The sequence below is a fragment of the Diuraphis noxia genome, unplaced genomic scaffold (assembly GCF_037042655.1).
Source record: "Diuraphis noxia isolate RWA-SAM2 unplaced genomic scaffold, SU_Dnox_SAM2 contig0004, whole genome shotgun sequence".
Taxonomy (NCBI): domain Eukaryota; kingdom Metazoa; phylum Arthropoda; class Insecta; order Hemiptera; family Aphididae; genus Diuraphis; species Diuraphis noxia.
The window spans coordinates 17,665,307-17,690,521 of NW_028301714.1; the positions used below are offsets into that span (position 1 = coordinate 17,665,307).

General features: G+C 30.6%; 2 protein-coding genes and 1 non-coding gene across 3 annotated transcripts; 2 read left to right on the forward strand and 1 right to left on the reverse strand.

The window, feature by feature from the left end:
* Positions 1 to 1,997: 1,997 nt before the first annotated feature.
* IntS3 (integrator complex subunit 3) lies at positions 1,998 to 12,462 on the forward strand. Its single transcript, XM_015515178.2, has 17 exons — positions 1,998 to 3,015; positions 3,077 to 3,366; positions 3,582 to 3,749; positions 4,411 to 4,676; positions 4,740 to 5,008; positions 5,087 to 5,232; positions 5,287 to 5,518; positions 6,050 to 6,129; positions 6,726 to 6,918; positions 7,750 to 7,920; positions 8,138 to 8,411; positions 10,135 to 10,335; positions 10,405 to 10,646; positions 10,709 to 10,916; positions 10,993 to 11,177; positions 11,250 to 11,599; positions 11,669 to 12,462. The coding sequence occupies exons 2-17, from the start codon at positions 3,286 to 3,288 to the stop codon at positions 11,741 to 11,743; spliced, it is 3,141 nt and encodes a 1,046-aa protein (XP_015370664.2). The 5' UTR covers positions 1,998 to 3,015; positions 3,077 to 3,285; the 3' UTR covers positions 11,744 to 12,462.
* Positions 12,463 to 17,832: 5,370 nt separating this feature from the next.
* Nprl3 (GATOR complex protein Nprl3) lies at positions 17,833 to 21,102 on the forward strand. The gene is made up of 6 exons (XM_015515168.2): positions 17,833 to 18,857; positions 19,412 to 19,636; positions 19,695 to 19,869; positions 19,937 to 20,101; positions 20,186 to 20,353; positions 20,413 to 21,102. The coding sequence occupies exons 1-6, from the start codon at positions 18,259 to 18,261 to the stop codon at positions 20,812 to 20,814; spliced, it is 1,734 nt and encodes a 577-aa protein (XP_015370654.2). The 5' UTR covers positions 17,833 to 18,258; the 3' UTR covers positions 20,815 to 21,102.
* On the reverse strand, positions 17,880 to 17,951 carry TRNAG-UCC (transfer RNA glycine (anticodon UCC)). Its single transcript has one exon. It is a non-coding gene; the product is annotated as a tRNA-Gly (tRNA).
* Positions 21,103 to 25,215: the final 4,113 nt, after the last annotated feature.

Here is a 25,215-nt window from a genome sequence, read left to right on the forward strand (position 1 = left end):
TAAACAGCATACTTACCCAACAAAATTCAGGATTCGGCTAGGTGAGAATAACCGGCAGCCGGCAGGTAATTAATAAAATTTATGTTACCTACTTATACTACTATATTATTATCTATAAACAACCATCTCCTTTCTTAAGTTTTAATAGTTATTGGTGGAAATATTGGAGGGGCTAAGTCCCCCAAACAGATAGATTTTTATTTGTGCGAGATCGAAGCCCTACGATTCACGTTGATGTTAAAAATTAGTTAGCCCACTGCCCACCTGAAATTTTAATCGATGTCTTCCTATATAGACAGCTGAAGTTATTCAACTATTTAAAAGTAATAGATATATTCTGAAAGAAGGGATTTTGTATTTGATATTCATGTGAAAAAAGTTTGCATCCGTGAAAATATTAAATGATATCTATTCTTCGAATTTGGTTCTTAATATTTTATACTTAGGTCGTAACCTACCTAAACCTATATATAACACATCAATTTTTAAAACTCTATTTTCAAAAACTTATCTATAAATTAGTAGGAGCGAATTAATTTTAAAAATGAATAAAGATTTTTTTATACATTTAACGCTAGAATTAATATAAAGTAATCCATGTTTACTAAATTGGAGTGTTACAGATAGTACTTTGGAAAATAAATTTATAATTCTAGGGGGGTCATTCTACTCATTCTAGGCCCTGTTTTGCCCTCCTTAAACACGTCCATGAAGGGCACAATATAGCCTAGTTAGAGTAGGTACATAACAGTCGAGGAAAACCTGCATAGTGCATACATTGTACCTACATGATGTCAAATATCTCAAAACCTTGGAGGAGTAGAGTATAATATCTTACTCTATATATTTTACAGTGAAATTAAGTGTCTGGATTCTGAGGAATTTAACGCTAATAGTTGTTAAAATTAAATAATTTTGGACATGACCGATTCTAATTTCTAGGTGCTTGGTATTCGCGGGACACAGGCACACAGCAGCAATGCGATTTGAGTGGTACCAAAATTACATCGACTAACGAATGAAGCGGAGGTAATTCGGCTGTAGAGTGTAGACTATGGTCGACTTTAATACTAGAGAGTAGAGAGTTTGCTTCACACACACACACACACACCGGTTCGATGGAGCGTTTTTGGGAGAAGTGCAAGGCAAGGCAGAGGCGGTCACCCGACAGAGTGAGCTACGCTCTCAGCTCTCACCCCACTCGCCGCCCGAAATCCATACGTGAACATGGATAGTGGATTACGTATTTACGTCGCGTGTCTGGAGACAATATAAATAAGGCAACTAAAGTTAGCTATAATATAAAACCCTGAAATTTCCTATGACAGTACGTTGATAGTTTGATACCTAATTATAACAACTAGCAGGAGTCCAGAACAGCATTTAATATAGGTAGTAGGAATATTAATTACCATTAATTACAGTGTATTATTAAATATTAATGAATTTGTTAGGGAGGAGCAGCATATAGGTCTTTAATAAATTGTATTCATACATTGGCAGTAACGTGCGATTAAGTTATAATAAGAATATGAGAAATGTCGTTGTATAAGACAAGTAACGCGTAGTGACAATCATAATAAACAGAAAAGACAAATTGTATTAATCGTGTTTACGGTTTTTCATGAGCAATATCATTATGATATTTCCTGTTTTATGGACCAGAGTGGGGGAAAGAATCAGAAACGGAACGTTCTGGCGTTTGAACAAATATTGAGGACAGAAGAAAATAAAAAAAATACGACGGCTGCTTAATACAGGCAACAACATGGGATGTCATAGCTCATAGCCGTGTGTACCGTCTGTACGTAAGTTAGCGTAGTACTACTACTGGCGGCGGCCGAACATTGTTTATAGTACATACGTCGTCGTTGTCCGTATCTATACGGCGGCAGTGCCGCCGGGGCTCGACAGCCGTAGCTCGGTGCGCGAGGCGCTTGCCGCTCAGCGCTCAAGCGACATTCAGTCAGGGCAGTCAGGCTCAACACTCGGCAGTCGACAGTCAGCATTCGCTATCGAGTATCGGAACAGTGCCCGAAGCCCAAGCGGCCCCGCGCGTTTTAAAGTGGACCACGCCGACACTGGTCTGTTGTAGTCGTTACCAAAAGCGTGCGCGCGCACACTCTCTCACTAACAGTTCACACTGGCACAGTGTGCTATCACACCCAGCACACTCCCCCTCGGCACTCGCCCATACTTTATCTCTCACCGTAGGCTGGTCGCGGTGTATTTGTTTCTCTTTCTTTCGAAATTTCGTTTTTTTTTTTTTTTTTTAATACTATCACATTAACATACACAACGCACAGTGCACACACGATAATATCCCACACGCGGTGTGGCCGATATCGGGCACCATCGTAATAATAATATAGCCTATAGGCACGCACAGAATTTTTTTGTGCGACGCCAAAAATCCTCTATCCTTGCGCCGCTCTCCCACTCGATAGTTCCGTCGCCGTCACTGGTCGTCCGTCGTCCGCCGAGGACCGAGGAGACGTTATAATATTATTATTTTTTATTATTATTATTATTTATTATTATTATTATTATTATTATTTTATTCATTATCGCACGCACTTACACACGCGCGTTAGAGTCCGGTGGGCGCGCGGCGTTATCGTGTTTCGAACTGACTACGAAAAAAAAACAAATACATAAATAAACGAAAAACGTTTCAGCGAACGTCACACCGTGTCTCGAAGCGAATTGCTGGTCGCTGCCATAGTGTCACAGAAGACGAAACAAAACAATAACCACCGTCGCCGAGTCTGCATCGACCGTTGGTGCATTGTTCGAGCGCGGTGACAACGATCAGCTCTCAAGACGTCCTTGGCTCGATCGTGTCACGCACACATACGGAACACTTCAGCTTAGGGCTTGACCGACCCGTTGTCATTACTTATCAGTCGTCATTACTCGTCGCTCGCCAGTCGCCACTGTCGTAGTGTCGATTGGACCATTCGCCGAGACGCATCGCGTGTGCGCGCGTCACCGAACCGAGCGACGAACACGTAGGTAGGTAGTGACTATCTACAATAACGTCATAGCAGACTACGCATAATCTCGTGGTCTGCAGGGACCACCGACCTCCCACGCCGGAACATGGGTCTGGCCACCGAAATTCTGGTCCATGTGCGCGTCGACGATACGTGAGCGGCAGCAACAGCAAAACGGGTGGTGTACTATCAAGAACACTGTACAGGATTTGGTGATATTATTATGGTGGTGGTGGTGGTGGTGTTGCGGTATATTGTTGTTTGATGATAGCCGTATTACCGTGGAACCATGGCAGCCCAGCAGCAGCAGCCACAGCAGCTGAAGTTGTTCACATATTCGGTGATCGAACGCAAGGACGAGATCGAAGAGGTAAGCGCAGTCGTCGACGATCAACCGCTCTGTCGCGCCGTACCTTGCTCGCACTCTTGTACGCAATGATACTATAACAATGCCGTGCCGTGTGTGTGTGCACGACCCGCACGTCGTCGTCGTATAATATCGTACGTTGTGTGCGCGAGCCGTGTGCGTTGACCGTCGTCGTAGTATCCATCGATATCGGGTCTTTATTTTGTTTTATCCCTTAGAAATATGAACGATGTTATCAAACCCTCCAGAGCCTAACGACTGGCCTCAACGATCGCGAGTACCATGACGCGCTCACCAGCCACATCAGCAAGGACAAGAGCCAAGAGGAAGTCATCAGTTTGGGGCTGCTGACTGCTGTGCTCCTAGACACAAAAAATGCTGAAAAAGTATGTATGCGTGAGCTGATGCCTTATATTGTTGAAAATGTTTTTAAAGTATGTACCTACTTTGGTACTATGAAGTTTTCAATTTCATTTTTGTTTTGTGGCGTGTTGTATAAATATTATTTGTCATGGTATATGCGCCGTATTCATTTAATATAATTTATACTTATCACACAGTAATTCAAAACTGTTATTGTTGTTGTTTAAAACTTTGATATGTACAAGAAAATCAGTAAACATTAATTCTCAATTCTCATTTATTCATTACTTTTTTTTTCCTAAAAGACAAATATTTTTTTAATTTGTATTCATTTTGTTTGTTTTCTAGAATTAAAGTAGGTACTAAACAACAACAGGTTCTTGATTTTGGTGGGGTTAAGTAAAAAGAACCATAATATGGTCTCTTTAATATTTATAATACACAGGTCATAGCTCTTGAGAATGACATAACTGCTTTTGATTAAAGGTTAGGTACTGTATTTAATATAACTCCAATTAGATTAGTATATTCCTTGGTAGTCTGTTCAGTACTGTATAAAAATATATACCTACATTTTTATACATTTAACTATTTGTTGACAACTTTCTTGACTGTACAATTTACCAATTTATTTGCAATTTTTAACATAAAATAATATTAATTCTACATTAATTCTTTTTACAGATATACAGAGATTTAACTTTGTTATCACGTGATGGTCTGCAAAGTGTTATATCTCATTTACAACAATTTACATTAGAAAAATGGAGTCGACTTCTAGATCCTCCTCGCAAACAACTGTTGTGGCTAGTCCGCGAAATGGTGCGCAACAACATTGCTGGTGTAGATAACTTATGTTGGAACCTGATGAGAAACGCAGCAGGTGGTGACATTTCCTCAACCAATATTGCACTCATTGAATATCTTCTTGATCTTTATCAAGATCATAGGTATGATTTATATTGTAATATTTATTTTAATTACATTTTGTTTGAGGTTTTTTTTTTTTTTAGAAAATGGTTAGAAAGATTTCCTTGGTTGATAGCATCTGTTGTGTATTCTTTTTTACGTTTTATTGAAGATCACTCTAGTTTAATTCCTCTACGCAATCGAGAAGTGGTGTTCACTATATCTTTACTACGTGATCGATTCACAGATTGTTTAGTTATTGGGCGAGATCTAATCAGATTATTACAAAATGTTTCACGTATACAAGAATTTGAAACATTGTGGAAAGATTTACTACATAATCCTCAATCATTAAGTCCAAGCTTAACAAATGGTAGTTATAGTTAGAGCAAAAAGTTATGTTTTGTTAAAATATTTTATTTTTTATTTTTTATTTTTTTTTTGTTTATAGGTATTATACAAATATTAGAAACCCGAACATCTAGAAGGTTTTTACAATCACGATTAACACCTGATATGGAACGTAAATTAGTGTTCTTCACTTCTTCAGTTCGATTCGGTCATCACAAAAGATACCAGGAATGGTTCCAAAATAAAGTAAAATTAAAAATTAGTTTTATTTTCTCAAATAATATTGTTTTTATCTTGCAGTATTTAAATACACCTGAAGCACAATCTCTAAGAAGTGATTTAATTCGATTTATTGTTGGACTAATACATCCTACAAATGAGTTGTTGTGTTCCGACATTATACCTCGTTGGGCTGTGATTGGTTGGCTTATTACTACGTGTACGTCAAATATAGCTTTAGCAAATGCCAAAATGGCTCTATTTTATGATTGGGTTTGTTATGATCCAAAACATGATAATATTATGAATATTGGTAAGTCATTAGTAGCTGTTTAAAATCTTAAGACAACATTACACCTAAATATATTGTCTATTTAAAATACACAAAATAGCAAATTTATTTACTGGATTTTTAATTACATTTTTGATAGTTAATTTTAAAACAAATTTATATAATTTTTATTGGATTTTTAAATATTTTTAAACTGGACCTAAGCACTAAGTTTTTTGTCATATTCATATAATGAGTTAGAATAATTGGATGAAGAAAAACTATGCTTGAGCCCATTTCATATTATCCTCTACAAATTTGTTAGTTGGTAAATTTTCTTTAGTATTACTTAACTACATAATATAGAATTTGGTGCATAAACAAAACATATATATTATGCTTCATCCTTTTAACTTGTATTTTAATTTATCATATTACATTAAAATGTATTTTAACTAATCAAAGTACTGGATTATATAGTTTATATTAAATTACTTACATCAAAGTACTGGATTATATAGTTTATATTAAATTACTTACATCATTATAATAGATATTTTTTTTTTTTTACAGAACCAGCAATTTTAGTTATGCTTAACTCATTACGTATTCATCCAACAGTAACTGCCAGTTTGCTGGACTTTTTATGCCGAGTAATTATATATTTTATAACTTAATTTTTTAATAGATTCTGATATTACTATTTACTAATATTAGATGATAACAATGACTGATATAAATTTATTTTATCAATTCATAGACATGTGCAGGGGGTTATTTGGTAGGTTAGATTATGATAGTACAAAGTATTGCATTGATATATTCAAAATATAACTTTTCATCATTATCAAGCATACAAAAGAAGAATAAATGTATATGATAGAGATAGTCTGGTAGACAGTGTGGTTTTATGGTCTTATGGAAGAGTCTGTACTGTTTTAACATCTATATAGATATGAGAGTATAAACAAGACAAAGAAATAACTGTTAAAACAATTGTTCTTACATTAGCCCCTTATTATGTTTTTAAAGTAACTATTAAATTTTCTGGTAGTACTCTAAAAAAATATATCTTAATTTTGTGTCATAGTTTAAAAGTACCCTGGATACTTAGGTATAGGTCATACTTCTAATTTATTAGTTTAATAGAAATATTCAAATTGTTTCTTATAGTGGGCAATTGTAAATTTATTTTCATAAAATGAATAACATTGTTCATAATTTATTATTAAATATTTTTTTATTTCAGATTATTCCTAATTTTTATCCAGCTCAATCTGAGAGAATACGCAATGGTATTTTTGTTTCATTACGGCAAATTCTTGATAAAAGAGTGTTGGCTTCATTAGTTCCTTTGTTTACAAATCCTCGAATAGATGGTGAACTTAGAGCCATGATACAAAGTACTTTCCGAGAATTTTGTGATCCACCTGCCGTTCAAGGTAATATATATTTTTATTTATGATAATTAAATTAGAAATTCCTATAATAGTGAATCTTTTAACAAAGGAAATTTATTATTTCTAAAAGTAATGATGTTTTTTGGAAATTATTATACATGAAATTCTAACATTTTATATTTTCTTTTTTTCTACTCTATAATAATTATAGGTGAATCCACTTTTTTTATTTTACTTAATCCGAAATATTTTTTGTTTAAAAAAAAAATGTTGGGTACAAATTGAACATTTATCTATTTTACTAACAAGCAATGTTAAATATGGGTGGTTCTTTGTCACCGAACACTCATTATTTCAAAAAGTATAAATGTTTGAAAAAAAAATCTGATATGGTTCTAGTCATTTAAAGTGTATGTGAGCGAAGTAGAGTGTTCATATAAAATTAAAATACTTATATCTCATACTACTAATTCTAAATTCAACTTTTATGTATTAAAATACTGAGGAAAAAATTCTGCTTTAAATATTAAATTTACACTGTTGTTGTAATTGTAATTTAAAAAATAAAAAATATACAAATATTTAAAATATAATTTTTTAACAAAAACATTGTTTGTAATGACTTGAAACCATGTAAAAAAAATATTTTTGAATAATGAATGTCTAGCCTTAAATAAATTACTCGATATGTTAAAACCATATAAAATAAACTGCTTGATTCCAAATGAATTTTAAATTTCATAACTTCATGTATTTAAAGTTTTATAAAAATTAACTGTTTTTCAATATAATGATTTCACAGTTAAAAATAAAAAATAAATTGTATACTTAATATTAAACAATATAAATTAATCTATCCAATTTTTATTTCAGGTGATCCTATCAAAAACGATGACATAATGGATAATTTACTTATATCACTTAAAGATGAGTTAATTTCAGAAAATGATGATATCTCATTTAGTGACGAAGAATCTGAAACAAGCCCCAAGAAAAACATTATTCTTGAAAATAACAGTGTACCTGCTATTAAAACAACCCCATGTATGCTAATCAATTAAAATATACAAGGTTATCCAAATCATTAAAATACAATTTGGATAACTTTATGTAGTATGTAAATATACACTGTTCAGTGTGAAATGGGTCCCTGGTGTCAATCAGCTTAGTTGGAGATTAAAACCCAACCCTACGCCAAGATCCTTTCTCACTTTACTCAAAAAATGTATTCATATTAATACTCAAATTAATTTGATTTCAGTGAAAGTTAAACTAAAAGAAAAAAGTGTACTTCCTCTTGATTTGGATAAAGAAGCTTTGCAAACTCTAACCAAAGAATTGAGACTAGAGACTGAAAGTTTATATTTTGAAAAGGATAACGAAAGAAAATGTGAAGCTATGGAGAAAATAGTTCAGTTAATTGTACAAGATGATGATATATATCCAGAAATGATTGCAGCATTAGGCTCTTGTATTTCTTGTCTATTGAAAAATCAAATTGAAGAAAAGATCTTTCCATCTGTCCTTAATGATGAGTAAGTTATTATTTTTTATTAATTTCATTTAATACTACAATATGTATAGAATACATTTGATGAGTGCTTAGGATTACTCAACTGAGTAAGGTTATACTAATAGGTGAAAAACTTTTGAACCAAAATCATACCCTTCTAATTTTTGGCCAAACCAAAAAATTTAATATTATCTTTATTTTATCCATTTAGAAATTTATTAAAACCTGTATAATTGTTGTCATTAATTAATAATAATTAGGTACTTAAAAATAAATATCTAATATATAATGTATATTTTAGCCAATTACCACTCACTCATTTATAACTACATTTCAAAAATTACATAATTTATTAGAATATTCTTGACATTTGGAATAGTGATTTCTCTAATGTTGTTGTAGATGTGGGATAAGAAAAGATTTTCTACTTGCATTTTAAAAAGGTAGCTCAAATCTTAAGATTCACGGTTAAAACTTTTTTTTTATAAATGTTAGCCATTAGTTACTCAGGCAGATCAAGTACAAGCATGCATCTAATTCTTTTCTCTATGGTCTCAAATAAAAAAAGCGGGTAAGTGGATGTCGCTCTGCTGTACATTAGGTGGTGGGGTGGACCTCTGACTAGGGTAGGTTAGATTTGAATGCAATGATAGGTATCATTGTATACGAAAAACGATTCTGAACAGAGATGATTTGTCTGTCTAGGATATATTATATTTAAATATTGTCATATATTCTATTTTGAAACAAATATTTTATTTTTCAATTAGGACGCATAAGGCATGGTTAATCAATTTTTCCAAAAACATTGCATGTAGTTATCATAATTCATAATACCTTATATTATTATAGATATACATATACCTGGTTTCATAAAAACTTAAAACTCAAACACTCAAAACATTTTTCCTATAATGACGCTTCGAGTTTTCTCTATAGCTGCTTGAAGAAAAACTTATGGAAAACATAATGTTGTATTTTTATTCCTTAGTTATGAACACAAACATTTTTATGATTTTTCAACTTTAAAATAATTTGCAAATATTCACGGTTTTGACGAATTTTTGTCAATATTTGAACTTCAAGTGCTAATAAAAAAAAAATTGTATCTATGTATTCTTATCATTTTTTTAATAACTTATGAAAAACATTGTATTAAATTTTCAAGTATTTTGATTGGGCCAAACAAATTTTATCGACACTTCAAAAAATTGCTTTAGAGATGTAAGAAAAGTTTAGAGAGTAATTAGTTTAAACCACATTAAATAATATAACGTGGTTTTTAGTTGCCAGTTTAGTTTGAATTATTTCACATAGCTAAATAGCTTGACGCCAATTTGTCTGTCAACTAAGGTACTACACTAAAACTGATTTTACTCAAACTGAGATACACCTATATAGTGTTTGTACTATATAAGATTTTTTACATAAAAAAAAAAACTGCACACGGGTGAAGCTGGAATATTCAGCTTTTAACTTATATTAATACAATTTTTTTTATTAAGTATAAAATAAAATACTTATAAATGTGGAAAAAACATGAGCATACTTGTAATAACTTTAGAAGATATTGAAAAAATTATTATTGACTAAAATTATGTATTATTATTAATTTATATATTACTGATGTTCTATATGCATTTATATATCAAATCTAGGAATACAAAATATGAATTATTTATCATTGATTACCTTCATACTTTAACACAAACTAATTATTTTTGATTTTATGTTAAATTTTATAGTGCATTGGAAGACAGTATTGGTAAACCAATATTTGTTATGTTCCGTAGTCTAACCCAATTTGCTGAAGAAGATTCACGTAGGTTACAACTTTTTTCATTGCTAGCTGAAATGAGAACACACCAAACCAGAATTGGATATTTATTACTTTATTATTTGCAAGTGAGCAGCTTAATAAACAACAACTCTGATAGGAAAATTAAGTAAGTTTAAAATTAAAAAATAAATTAATGTAACAATAATTAATCTTAATTTTAATTTTTTATTTTAAGTGGTATCAAGTCTCATGTATATAAAGAATTTTGTGAAACTCAAGAAGTTGAATTAAATGAATGTTTATTGAGTGATCTTCAGTTGTGCCAAGAAGATGATACATCAATGTTTTGTTGGCTGATTCCGGCTGTCTATGATCAGTTTTCAAAGATTGTTGTTGGAAATGAAGATTTCTTACATTTAGTTGTATCTACTATTGATGGCTCACAAATACAAGAAATAATTTGTCTGATTTTACAAGGTATTTTTTTTTTAACACTTAAAAATATATTTTTATTAATTAATAACATAATTATTTATTAGGTAAATTAAGCATGTTTCGATCTGACGCAGTACCATCATTAGCAACTAGTTCATTGGATTGGGAAACAATGGAACAATACTTTTTTTGGCAACTGGTGTCTGCACATGACATTGATATTAAAGTAATATTATCAAATATCACAAAATTAGACTATAATAACCACCCTGAGACCTTGACTAGTATTTTGCTCACACTAAAAAAAGAAAAGTAAGTTTATTTTGTTTTAATTTAAATGCACTACATTAAAAATTAATTATTAATAAATTTTAAATCGTTTTTTTAGGCCCACTTTAGAATTATTGAAACCTATACTATGTAGAGAAATTAAACCTTTAAATGACCAATTTGTTATATCTGTGATATCTAGTTGGTATTTGGAACATGGAGATAATGTAGCTAATCTTGTTTCTCAACTATTAATTAGTAGATGCCCAGTTGTGTCTCCAACCAAACGAAAACGCGGACAAGGTAATTTATTTTGTTTATATATAGCTGGTTGTTCTAACAAAAAGTTGTATTATATAATATATTCTATTTCAGGACAGGGTTTAGGTTCTAGAGGAGGTGTAGCGCCACCTAGTGCTGAGCGAATACTTGGTCACATGGAACGCATTCGCAGTCGGGGTACTTGTCCTGTACTGTTTCGCGCTGAAGGCATGCAAAAAGCTTTACAAATTGCACAAGCTGCATGTACAGATACCCAGCGCATGTTGTTTAGCAACCTTTTTCAGTTGCTTGAAGAAGATGAAACACATACACCAACTACCAATAGAAATTCAACAAGTGGTAAACGTGGTCGTAAAGCAGCTCCTACGTTTGGTAATAGTAATAAAAAAAATGCCAAGTCTGTGATAAAAGACCTGTCAGAGAGCTCTGAAGATTCTAGTGAAGTAAGTAAAAAAATTTTGTTGAATGAATTTTTTAATTTAAGTATTTATGTGATTTTTCTATTCATATAGGAGGAAGAAGTTATAAAACCAAGACAAACAAAAAAACGGAGAAAAATTAATGCAGTTGCGTCTGAAAGCGATTGATATAAGGTATCTTTACTCCATGGTAGAATCATTTATACTCTACCATAAATTATTAAGCAGTGTTAAACAGACACAAATGTTTTCTACATTTTAATTCCTCCACCCCGATTTTAATTTAATTGTAATTATGTTAAAAACAAATATATATATATATGTATATATACACAAAAAAATCGGTGAAAATTATTTTCTTAAATTGTTAATCGATTAACATGTTAATACAGTGTAGTACATTATTTTTATTGTTTGTAATGTGACTGTTTTTGTAAATACTAATATTTTTAACTGAATATATTTAAATGAATTAAAAAATTGTATCATTCATAACCATACATTTTTGTATATCCTAAACAGACGACATATCACTGATATATTGAACTAATGGTTGTAAATTGTAATTGGGTGAAAGTACCTTTTGTTGCTAAATAAGAGTTTACTTTCTCTGCTAAACAAATTTAATTGGTTTTATAAATCGTGAAAAATTTTGTTATTGAATATGTTCTTATCAATTAAATATTTAAGTACTTTCTCTGGGTAACTGTAGTTAGTATTTAATTCTTCTTATCTAATATTAATAAAAAGTAACAAAAAACTTATAACAATATATCTTAGTTGAAATTTAACTATACTTTTTTTCATAATTTACGTTATATTTAATTTATATTAACTAGTATAGTAGTATAATTTTGAACAATAAATAAATATAAAAGTGAAATTCAGGTATTGCCTGGTGTTTTTAAGCGTGTAATCTATATAAAAATCTATTATAATCTGTGGTTAGTTCCACCTAAGTATTCCAGAATTTGTTTTAACACGGTTTTTTTGTTCACCGGTTTTTTTATTATATGTATTTTTGCAATTTTTCTCAACAAATCATACTTAAAACAAAATTACATGATTTTAGAACATACTTATATGTATGATGGTACAACATAAAATAACTTTTTACTGACATAATAAGTATTTAGCCTTAATACAAGTACACAACATTTTAAACTCTTAAGGATTCATTGTACAACTACATTTTGAAAATAAATATAATAATATTATAAAACTCGCAGAATATGTTACTACATTCTACCATCATGTAGTTGGATTATAGCGATATTTTTTATAATAAGTTAAATAAGATATGTGATGGTTTGTCATCTGGGTTTTAACCAATTATCTTTCAATTTAGCTCTACCGAATTTCGATTAGGAAATATGAAAAAACTAAAATCATTATTATATCAAAACATTGTGATACAAACAAGTGTTTTATATCTTTTAGACTGGTTTTTAGAAACAAAAGTGAAAAAAAATTGATTGCACAACTAATGAAACTGGAGAAAATTGAAAAATATGCGTGGGATAAAAAAAAACTGGTAAGTTTAAGATATCACTAGGGGTAGACACAGTTTAAACCAGGTTAACCGTCTATGCATTGCACTGGGATTCAGTATTGTATACAGCATAAACATAATGGCACAAGTGATTTACCAGAATTTTTTTAGGGATTTTATATTTAAATATAACATCTGGGGAGGGGGCTTTATACACTCCCATGGTAGTCATCAATTGTCTTTGTCCTTTTCATTCCTCCTTCCAGATTTCTAGATCCCACATTGGATAGACACCAAATATTGTAGTTTTTGATAATAACTAATAAGTCACAAATAAACCAGGAACCATCTTTTTAGTAATACAGTAAGCATTCGAAAATTAAAAAAAGTTTTATGGCCATACCTGATAGCCAAATCTTTAAGTCTTATCTTAAAAAATATTGGTCGTATAAAATAGTCACGCCTCACGCAGGCCTGTTTTCGACCACTGAACTAGTACCATTTATTTTATATTGTAATCTAAATCAACTCCATAATGAAATGGTTATTTATCCTAATTGCCTGTTCCCATATTATATTATTTTATTACGTTGACAAATATGAATATCTACAATATTTCATTGAATTTTGACAGTTTTTATATTAATTATAATTAGAGCACTGGTTTTTTTCACTAAAAAGTATTAAAATATGGTGTATAAAATGCAGTTAAAATAATAAAAATATGCAAAAAAATTGTATTTTAGGTTCTGAGCGGAGCGAGGAATGTATTGATATTACAATGATGTGTGTTTTTTTTTGTGTGTCATCACGTTTTGGGGCAGTAAAAGTGCTTAGATTTTTGACTTCAGTACCTCGTTCGACCAGAAAGTGAATCTAGTTGGTACTTTGGGGGGGGGGGGGTCAAAAGTAAAAAAATTATTATAATATTTTTCTAAATAATCGGGATAGACAAACTAAAAATTAAGTGAAAAATGGGAAATTTTACACACAATCAGTTTTTTCGATAAAATCGATTTTGGTTTTTGATGTAACTTTTAAATAATTGACCATAGATACATAAAATGTTCACCGAATGTTGATATAAGTATATTCTATCCACCATGCAATTTTCAAAAAAGTTCGACTTAAGTTGAACTATTCATAGGTATTTGCAATTTTCGATCATTATTATTTTTTTAAAATTAATATCCATAAAAATGTATTTGTAGGGTAGAAAAGCTTGAAAATTTAATACAAGACACCTAACCCTTGAGCATTCAAAGTTTGAATTTTGACAAAATACGTCAAAAACACAAAAATTCGCAAATTATTTTAAACAAGAAATTCATAAAAAAATTTCTTTTTAAATCTGAGGTTGAAAATTTAATACAAGATTCTTTATAAGCTTGTAAATCTTTATCACAAAAAAAATGTCCACCGGAAATTCAAATTAAATTTTTATGACCATTTGAAATTTAAATTTTACAGCATTGGATTTTCTCTAGATTTCACATTTGGCGATTTTCTTATTTTGGTGTAACTCTAAAACAAATGACCGCAGATTCTTGAAATTTTTACTGAATTTTTATATATGCATTTTCTATATATGATAAAATTTTCAAAACATTTAGATTTGTTTTGAGATGTTTACTGACATTTTAATTTTTCAACTTTTTTAGTTTTTTTTTCTATAGATATCGATAAAAATTTATTTGTTGGTTAGAAAACTTGAAAATTTAATACAAGGCTTCTAACACATTGTAATAATAGCAGTTGAAAAATATTAAACATAAATAGGACTGATTATTTTTTATAAGCATTTATAGTTCAAATTTTGACTAAATACGTAAAAATTACGGCAAAGTTCAAATTATCTTAGATAGAAATTCATAAAAAAATTTCTTTTTAAATCTAAGATTTGAAATTTTTTAATAATCTATAATATATCCTAGACAGATAAACCGTCTCCGCTCAGAATCGTTTTTCGTATACAATGATATAATAATATTGGATTCAAATTTAATTCCATCCATTACACTATTACAGTAACCCACTTGTAACCTACTGATCCTACTGTACAGCAGAGCGACATCCACGACTTATCCGCTTTTTTTTTTAATTTACAAATTAAACAAAATTAATAACTTTAATATTTACTGAAAAAATGTCTAAGGAATTTTCCAAACTTAATATACGAGGTGTGGCAATTAAATAACGAGAATTTGTTTCTATCTCCTATAGTGGTAACACTAATACCTTGAAAATTTGTTGACCTTAAGTTCACGAGGTAATACACAAGTCTGCCAAATTTGATAGTGATCGGTGTTATATTTTGTGCTCTCCGATTTTTTAAAGTTAGTAGTGTAGTGTCGTGACGTACAAAAATGTGTGACGTGAAAAACGAGCAACGAATCGTCACCAAGTTTCTGGTGAAATCTGGTGAAAAAACGGCCAAAATTTTTCGTAAATTACAGCGTGTGTTTGGTAATGACTGCTTATCAAAACCACGTGTGTACGAATGGGCATCACGTTTTGCATCAAGTCGAGAATCAGCGCAAGACGATGCAACGTCAAATCAAAACCATGCTGATCTGTTTCTTCGATATTAGGGGTGTTGTGCACAAAGAATTTGTTCCACAAGGTCAAACAGTGACAGGAGTATTTTATATTGAAGTTCTTAAGCGATTGTGTCATAGAATGTCTCGTGTGAGGCCGGAATTAGCCAAAAATGGTTGGGTCCTTCACCATGACAATGCGTCTGCACACTCATCATTAAAAGTTCAACAGTTTTTGACCAGTAGGAACATAACAACGCTCCCCCACCAACGGTACAGCCCTGATCTGGCTTCACTGGACTTCTGGCTATTTCCAAAGTTAAAGGAACCAATGAAAGGACATCGCTATGAGGATTTGGAGGACATTCAACATGCCGTAACAACGGTTTTGAAGAGTTTAACTTCTGGAGACTTCCAGGAGTGCTTCCAGAAATGGGAAGAACGCTGGACCAAGTGTGTTAGACTCGGAGGAGAGTACTGTGAAGGCATGGGTGTATTAATCATTGTAAATATTAAATAAATGTTATAAAATTAAAAATTCTCGTTATTTATTTGCCACACCTCGTACATTGTTTTAGATTTTTTGATATAGGTACACAAAATAACGTTTATCGTAATCGATTATCTATCCTATCTTTATTTCAGTTATTATTTAGTGCTAAAAAAGATATGCAAAATAATATTTAATAACCATTAAATACATAGTCGTCATTATGGGGTAATGAGGGGTAGAAATTGCTACCGTACCATTTTTATAGGAGTAGCAAATTGATTGTTATGCTACCCTACAAACCAGTATAAAGTACAAGACATTTTTGAAAAAATACAATTTTCTTGTCTTTTTTCTTCAGAAAATCACTACATGTATAATATTTTTATATTATTACTTTAAAAAAAAATCTATTTCTATGACAAAAAAAAAATAGTGATAACTAATTTATTGATTAATTAGTTTAATGTTGTCTTAATTAATTTAATGTTGAAAAGTTTTTTTTAGATTTCACACTGGTTCATGAGGGAGAGGGGAGGGCTAAAGCACAGTAGCTCTCCCACCTCAGAGTTTCTACTGTTGCTACCCCATGACTTTACTCCAAATGAGACCCCTGATTAAATATGTAGAAATATGCATTAGATTCAAACTATTATGATTCGTGAAGATATCGAAAAAAATCCAAAATAAAGAAAAGGATAAAAATATGTGGTTGTATAGAAATCCATGCTCTAATATTATAATTCATTATTCTGTAAGCATTTCAGAATTGCATATTTGCTATGTTTTTATATTATTAGTTATATTTTCAAATTAAATAAAAATATTTAAAATGTGATTTAAGATTAACATTAGACTAAGGACTAAGACAGAGGACATGCCACGTCATACAGTAAAAAAAAAGAACAAATTATACAAGCACTTAAAAACACTAAAATATGATATAAGAATAAGCTCTATAATTTTTTTTTCTAACGGCCTATTAAGTAAATATTAAAAATAAATAAAAAACATTTTAAATAAGAATTACCTTTTATAACCATTAAATAAATTAATATATCTTTAATAGACACATCTTTAACAGTTTATACTTCAAATAATAAAATGGCTTAGGAATTGATTATCGTTTAAATAATGTTGAAATGTTACAAAAAAGAAAATATTTTCTGAAAATCAAAGCTTTAGTTCTATAACCTTCAATAGTATGTCAAAAAAATCAATATTATTAATACCTATGTCTAAAAATGTATCATAAAATTACAGATTTGGATTTTTGACGATAAATAAATATGCAAATGCCTAGTTACGACTTTATGGATAACATTTTTAAATGATAAATACAGAAGACATCATAGAAGAAATAAGTTTGTTCAACATTTGTCTTGCTTAAGCATTATTAGAGCATTATGTAGTATTAAAGTATTTAATATATTTTATTATGTGCACAAAAATGCGTGGTACCTATTGAGCATGTTTCTGAATTTCTGTCTATTTAATACTTAAATATTCGCCCATACTTCATGTACACTTCAATATAATATTATAGCATATTAAATTACAAGAAAATTAAAGTTGATTACGATAAAGTGTTGTGTTTATATGTAAAGTTATTTGTACCTAACAGGAAAAAATATAATAATTCTTAAAAATTTAAGTTTTCAGTGAAACATCTTAAGAATTAGTAGTATTAATATTTTATAACTCGCTATTAAGTATTGAATATTTTTCACTTTTTCAGTGTCAATACAAAAATTAAATTAATCGGAAAAAAAAGCAAAAAATGACTGCGATGGCCGGGAATCGAACCCGGATCAACTGCTTGGAAGGCAACTATGCTGACCATTACACCACCATCGCAAGATGAAAGTGATTATAAAAGATTCTATATATAAATAGATATCACGATTGTGTTTTCCATGTTTTTATTTTCAAAATGCATGATAACAGTAAAGGCGTGTTTATCACGGAATCCGTTATGGCGTTATTCAATATTCCAATAGACGTTCACGTTTGATCACTGACAGTAGACCGTAGTACAGTACCATTCATTTTCATTAATCATTATTATATTTTAGCATATTCGTCGGTTAAAAATGTTAATCCGATTTTTGAAAACCGCGTAAGACTTATTTGATTATTTGTACGGAAGTATTTTTAATTCAAGATGACTGCAAACCGGGGACCCGCACATTCATCGTCTTCGGCGCCATTCCGTTTGACCGACTCGGAAACTAATCCGATGTGCATTTATCTGGTGAAAAACGACAGCAAAGGTGACAAACTGTTATTCCGTTACCCGTTCCACAGTTTCGGTGGACCCGTCAAGGAGAGCTTGAGCGATCGTAAACGGTCTCTGCACAAATACTCGGTATTGAAAAAGACAGCACGACCACACGATCTCACTATCTTCACTGACGATGTCATATCTAGCTTATTCGCTGTCAAAATGGAGCTGTGTGATCGCAAGTTTGAACTGAAAGTGAACAATGTTCGATTTGTTGGTCATCCGATGCAGCTTGTGACTGGTGGGAGTGATAATGGCGGCGAAAGCAACAACAAAAAACCACAGAGCCCATCAATCATTATGATCAACATTGTTTTTGCATTAGATGCATTTGCCCGCCGTCAGATATCAAACTGCTACTATGATCTAAGCAAAGTATTATGTGTCGCCCTGCGTCACGAAGAAAAGCGTTGTGCATATCTATCCTCTCAAATAAAAGATATGCTCTACATTCACGATACCATGGCCATGAGTACTAAGTAATATCTTATGCATAATCTATATGCAATTATTTTATACTGTTGATATAATTAATGTATGATGATACTCGAAGGGTAAATCACTGCAACAAATTATGTACTTTTGATTCTAAAATACCATGAGTTTCAAAACGACCGTGAGATCTCAATTAGTGATTTATCCCTCGTTACTACTACAATATGATGATGTGATTTATAAATTATTTTTTATCCTAAATAAAAACCTATTTCAATTACAATGTGCCAATGTACTTAATAGTCTTTAGGAATATTTAAATACTTGACATCAACTTTGATATAATTTGAAGAACTCAAAAAAGTTTTATGTAGCTGTACAATCAGTTGCTGTTTAATATTGTATGTACAGGATAAAATTTTTATTGAAATATTTAAATATCTATTGACTCTGGATTCTGGTATTTACTTGAAATAAAAATAGTTAAGTAGGTACCAACTAATTAATATAGTTGGTGAATTTGAATTTTAGTATTATTTATTCAAGAACAATCTGAAACATTGTATCTTTTAATCATCAAGATTATTTTTCCTTATAGTGAATGCGACTTAGATTCATCTGCCGACAATAATAAACATTTCGAAAGTATCCTCGAGAACAGTTCATTGGCACAGGATTTGAAATCTGTGTTTGAAGGTGTTGTTACTAATGGTATAATCAAATTGAAAGTGAATGACTGGGTAGATGTCAGCTTCTGTTTACCACACAAGGTTCATCATTTCTATAGAGACGGACAATACTTTGAACCGGAATCTATTAACAAGTGGGAGAATGTTTGATTTGATGATGCAAATCAGTATTAGTATGTTTTGTGCTTGAAGGTGTTTAAAAGGACTGAGACCATATCATGGTTTGCTGTTAATGGCCGATCGTAAAGTTTTGTTGGATAAATTACCACAAGATTCTAGTCCATCAATTGTTCGACTAATCAATATGTATAACCCAGTCAAAAGTTTAGAAACCTTATCTGCTGATTCGGATCTTACCTTGGCTCAGGTGAGACAACTGTTAATGTGTCTGTATTTAATATTATTCTTATCAATCTAATCTAACATATTTACAGGTATTTAATATAGCTGGACATTTGATTTATTGGGGTGACGCAATTGTAATATTTCCATTATCCGAAACAAACATGTATGCCATTGCTCCTAATGTTCCAACCGAACGCAACAATAAATTTGCCAAAAAATTTGAAAAGAAGTTTCCTGGACAAAAATTATTGGAGGTAATTAGTTTTTGTCGAACAATTTCATCCTGTATAACATTTTATGAAAATTTTATTTTATTGACTTATTAAATTTAAAAATAGGTTATGGCTGAATTTTCCTTTCCAACATCATTGCAGTATAAAATGTGTCCAATCGAAGATAAAAGTAGTGGTTCAACAACAATCCAGATAATAATTTGGCTGTTACAGCACAAAATGTTACTACAATTTCATACATACGTGTATTTTATGCCATCCAGTAAAGGACTTGTAAATATCATCATATGTTTTCTATTTAATATCATTCTGAAGTAGATATTTTTTTGTAGGGTTATTATAATGATGAATTAGAATTTCATGACTACAATAACAAACACCAATCTGAAGCACCAATGACTACATACCAGACACTATCTGAAAATTGGCTGCAGTTGTCTTCAGGGGGATATAGTTCTTCTATGTCAAGTGCTGAAGAAATGTTTCACAGTTTGGACGAAGATGAACAAATAGCATTGATGCATATACCTGCATCGGCAAATCCTGATGACTTTCGTTTATTAATGAGATTGTTGAAACAAGGTTATCTTTCTGGCGAACATCATTTAGAAGAAATAATGTATTTAGAGAATATCAGGCGATCAGAATTACTAAAATTGTTGGACAAGTTCAAAGATGTACTAGTTACTGTTGAAATGGAAGATCCAATAATCAGTAATTTTTATTCGCATTAAGGAAACAAAAATATCTTAAGTTTTGAATAGGTACTATTAAGTTGTGCAAAATCGGCAAAAATAAATAAAATGTCTTCCAGTTAATTTATTTTTATACTTGTATAAATAAAAATTACCAATATTTAAAATTGAAATTAAAATGTATATAAATAGTAAAGTTAATTATATTCAATCGGAAATTAAATATTAATGATTTTTTGAGATTTATAAATGTATATATTGTTTTTGTACCAAATATTAATATACCTATATAAGAATTGAATAAATTTGAATATTTTTATAAAATAATGTACAGCTACATGGAATATTTTTTTATGACAAAATTACTTTTATAAATACATGTTATTAAATGGTTAATTTTCATGTACTTATTAGTTCTTTTTTTTATCTCTAAAATTATTTACAATCTATACAGTTAATAATTAGTAATTAGTATAACAAGCGAATTTGATAGTAATTGACGGATTATCATGTATGGGCAAGCAAACTATTATACCACCTTACTGGGTACATTTTAATTTTAGGTATAATTTTTGCTGAAACTCGTTTGCGCACATTCAAAATTTTTTACCTAAAAATCTATGACTCGCTTGCGCATGACGAAATCAGTCGTTTACCTGAAAATAGATTACTTGTTTGCGCACAACTACAACACATTCACATGTATATGTCGCCACAGACTGCAGTACAAATTATCATATATTTTATAGCAATATTATCTTATAAGTTATAAATGATATAAAAAATATTGAAAATAAATTCCATTATACAAATTTCATTTATAACCTAACGTAACCTAACCTTACGACGATACTTCATATTAATTGTAGTATATTTTTGTATTTATATTTTTTATATTGACTAATGATGTTGTAACGATTTATGTAACACACATACATTTTTAATCATGCCTGTTTAAAAGTTTGAAACAGACAGTCCTAAGCCTGTTAAAGTGAGAAGGAAAATGTGTGCGCAAACGAGTTTTGACAATAGGGATGTTTTTCACAGGTTTTTTTTTGTTTTATCTTCAAATTACTAGTTCTAAATTTAATATTGATTTTTTGACTTAAAGTGTTTGCAAGAAAATAAGAACAATTAAGAGGGAAACTCGAGATTGGAGTTGACAGGAAGCTATAGGGAGTGCTTACTGCTTTCATTCATTTTTACTTTACAGGTCACCGAGTTTCCATTTCATATACATGGTATTTTTGTTAAATAATAAACTAATGTGGCATTAATCAGTTAATCATCATTAATATTGTCTAGTAAATGGCTTTAGATCTAAAAATATTTTAAAACTTGATCCAATTTAATTATAGATTCTATATGTTTATGAAATGATCTAAAGAACATTGAAACAAGGCTGTACTAAGATATGTCTATTATAATACAAATGTAAATATTATAAAATAATTAATATCTATGAGAAGTACATATAGTATCAAAATAGTATATAATGTGCATATGTTTAATATCTAAATACATTTAAGACAGAAATAAGACAACATTATTGAAAAGTTATACATTGGTAAAATATTAATAAAATAATTTGATTAGGTACCCACCTACAAATTAATAAGAAAACAAAAATTATTTGCATACAATTGTGAATTTTCAATTGTCTTAATCAAAAACAACTGTATTTAATAACTATAATAACGAAAAGTATCAAATAAATAATGCACTTATCATTCGATTATAATAAGTGACATATTATAATAATACTTACCTATACAATTAATATGTAATATATTCATGATGATGTATAATTATGTGCATATAGGCGTGCGCAAACCTTTTTGGCAGGTTGGACCAAGTCAATAAAGATTAAGAGTACGCCACACCCGCATGTGATGTTGTCTCCGTCTTACAAACGTATAACATCAGGCACGTAGCCAGGATTTTTTTTTTTTTTTTTGGGGGGGGGGGGGTCGAAATAAATTGTTAGTACAATTTTTATACTTAATTGATGTATAAAACCTTTTTTTTTTATTAGCTGACAAATGAAAATCAAGTTACAAGTTAAAATACAATACAAAATACAATCTATTATTATTTAAAATTTTCCACTGATGTAGTGTCGTAGTGATGTCTATAATATTAATTTTCTGTTTTTTTGAGCCATTACATCCAGCACTTCGTCTGTAGAGATAGACACTTCCCAATGTACTGACAGAAGAGCAAGTCCCGTTAAACGCTCATTTCCAGTTTTGTTACGAAGCAATGTTTTTAAGCGTTTTAGTGTTTAAAATGAGCGTTCAACTGCTGTTGTTGAAACTGGTAGTGTTGCAAAGATTTTCAATAAGAAATGTATGTTTGGGTAAAACTTTGCATCACATGCATCCAAAATATCCATCATTTCAGTGGGTTTTTTTTCTACATTTACCCTTTTTTCACACCATAATAAAAATTCAGAACAAACCGCTTTTTCCGATATACGATCTTCGTAATAATATATATATTAAAATTTTTAAGTTTTGAAACATTTTCGTTTAAGTCAAATTTTGGCAATAAGATTTCAATCGATGATAAAACAACATTGTTTTGTTTAAAACGGTTTTCCAAATTTAAAATGAAACCGTCTATCGATGGTACAAATATCGATGTTCTATAGTATTCTTCCGGTGTGTTACAATCATAATTATCTCTGTGTTTTTGGTTTTTTATAATGCGTGGACATACAATTTCTGAATCAAAATATAGTTTTCTCAATTTATTAGCATCTTGAAAAATAGATGAGAATGTTTCAATATAGTTATTTCTTAAATGTTTTAGTTTATTTATAATGTCGTGAGCGTAGTTCATAGCAGATGAAAGGTCACGTGCAGGATCTTGTAGGTAATGCGATAACGGAAGCGTAAAGTTTAAAAGATGTTCGGCGTTCGCAAACTAACAAAGAAATAATAAAACTACTTTTTTCCACTGCAGCTAAAAATGAAGATGCACTTGAGGATACTGAGCGGTTTGTTTCTTGAATATCTTGAAGACTGATTATAATTGGCTCAAGAAGTTCAACAAAAACATTGATAGCATCGTGTCGTTCTATAAAACGCGTTTCACATAAACCAACCAAACGAGTTCTTTTAGATTCAGGAACATACTTTGAAATATTTTTTTTAAGAGTATGGCCGGCTAAGGCATTGTTTCTAAATAAATTTATAACATCCTTGTCCCTAGAGATTGATAAAGTTTACGAGAGTGCTAAATTCAGTCTATGAGCTGCGCAATGTACAAACATTGCTTTTGGATATTTTTGCCGTATTCTAGACTGAATCCCATTGAATTGTCCACTCATGTTTCCTGCGCCGTCATATACTCATATCCTTGCCCAATTAAATTATTCATATCCAAACCTAATAGTTCACACTTTCCAAAATTAAATTAGCCAAATTTTCTCCAGTAACATCATAGGCTGGAATAAAACATAAGAAATCTTCACGTAGTTTGTTTTTAAAATTTATATACCTAGCACACAGAGAAAGTTGTTCTATTCCAGAAACGTCTAAAGTTTCATCACATAAAATTGTAAAACAACCAGCTTTGTTTATGTCAGTGACTAATTGTTTTGTTATTAAGTTTCCACGTATTTCAATGATTTCATTTTGGATAGCCGGACTTAAATAGGTAGCATTTTGTTGACAACTTAATAAATGTTTTTTTCAAATTGTTGTCTCCAGAATTAGTCCTAAACCGAAGTAAAGCACGAAATTTACCATCCTTATTTGCTGGTTTTTGAAGTCAGAATGGACCACTGTCGTTATTACCTCTGAAAGGAATTTCTTGCTCGCCACAAAAAATTATAGTTTCTATAATAGGTTTTGAGAGCTAATCTGTTTTCGTTTCGCTGTTGTTTTCTTTGTGAAATTAATTGTGTAGCAACATCATTCATTTTACCATTAACCACATTACTAAAATTATCTGCAGCATTTATACAGAATCGATGATAATCCGCTTTAGAATGGGACGTAAATTTTTCTATAGCGTCTTTCCATTTAATAAACGGTTTGGCAACTAGTGAACCAATCTTTTCATGGGATCCTTTTCCTACATTTTCGTTACAAAACAAAACGCAATATTTACAAAATGCCCCGTCCAATACTTTTGAGTATGATAACCAATTCCATTTTTGGAACCATTGATATTGAAATTTAAGTTTTTCCCCATTAAATATACGAACAGGAAAATCATATGTCACAGTAGGTTAAAGCAGTAGGAAATTCATAACGTTAGTTTTAAATAAACCGTTGTTGGAGGTATGATTTTTTTTCTTCAAATAATTCTATTGAGACCGTTCCGATATCCATATTAATAGTACTCACATTTTTTACATCCACAGTTAGCTCAGTTGTGACCGTCGTATTTTCTTCAAGCTCACGTTTCGAGTCATTGTCTAACCGCGGA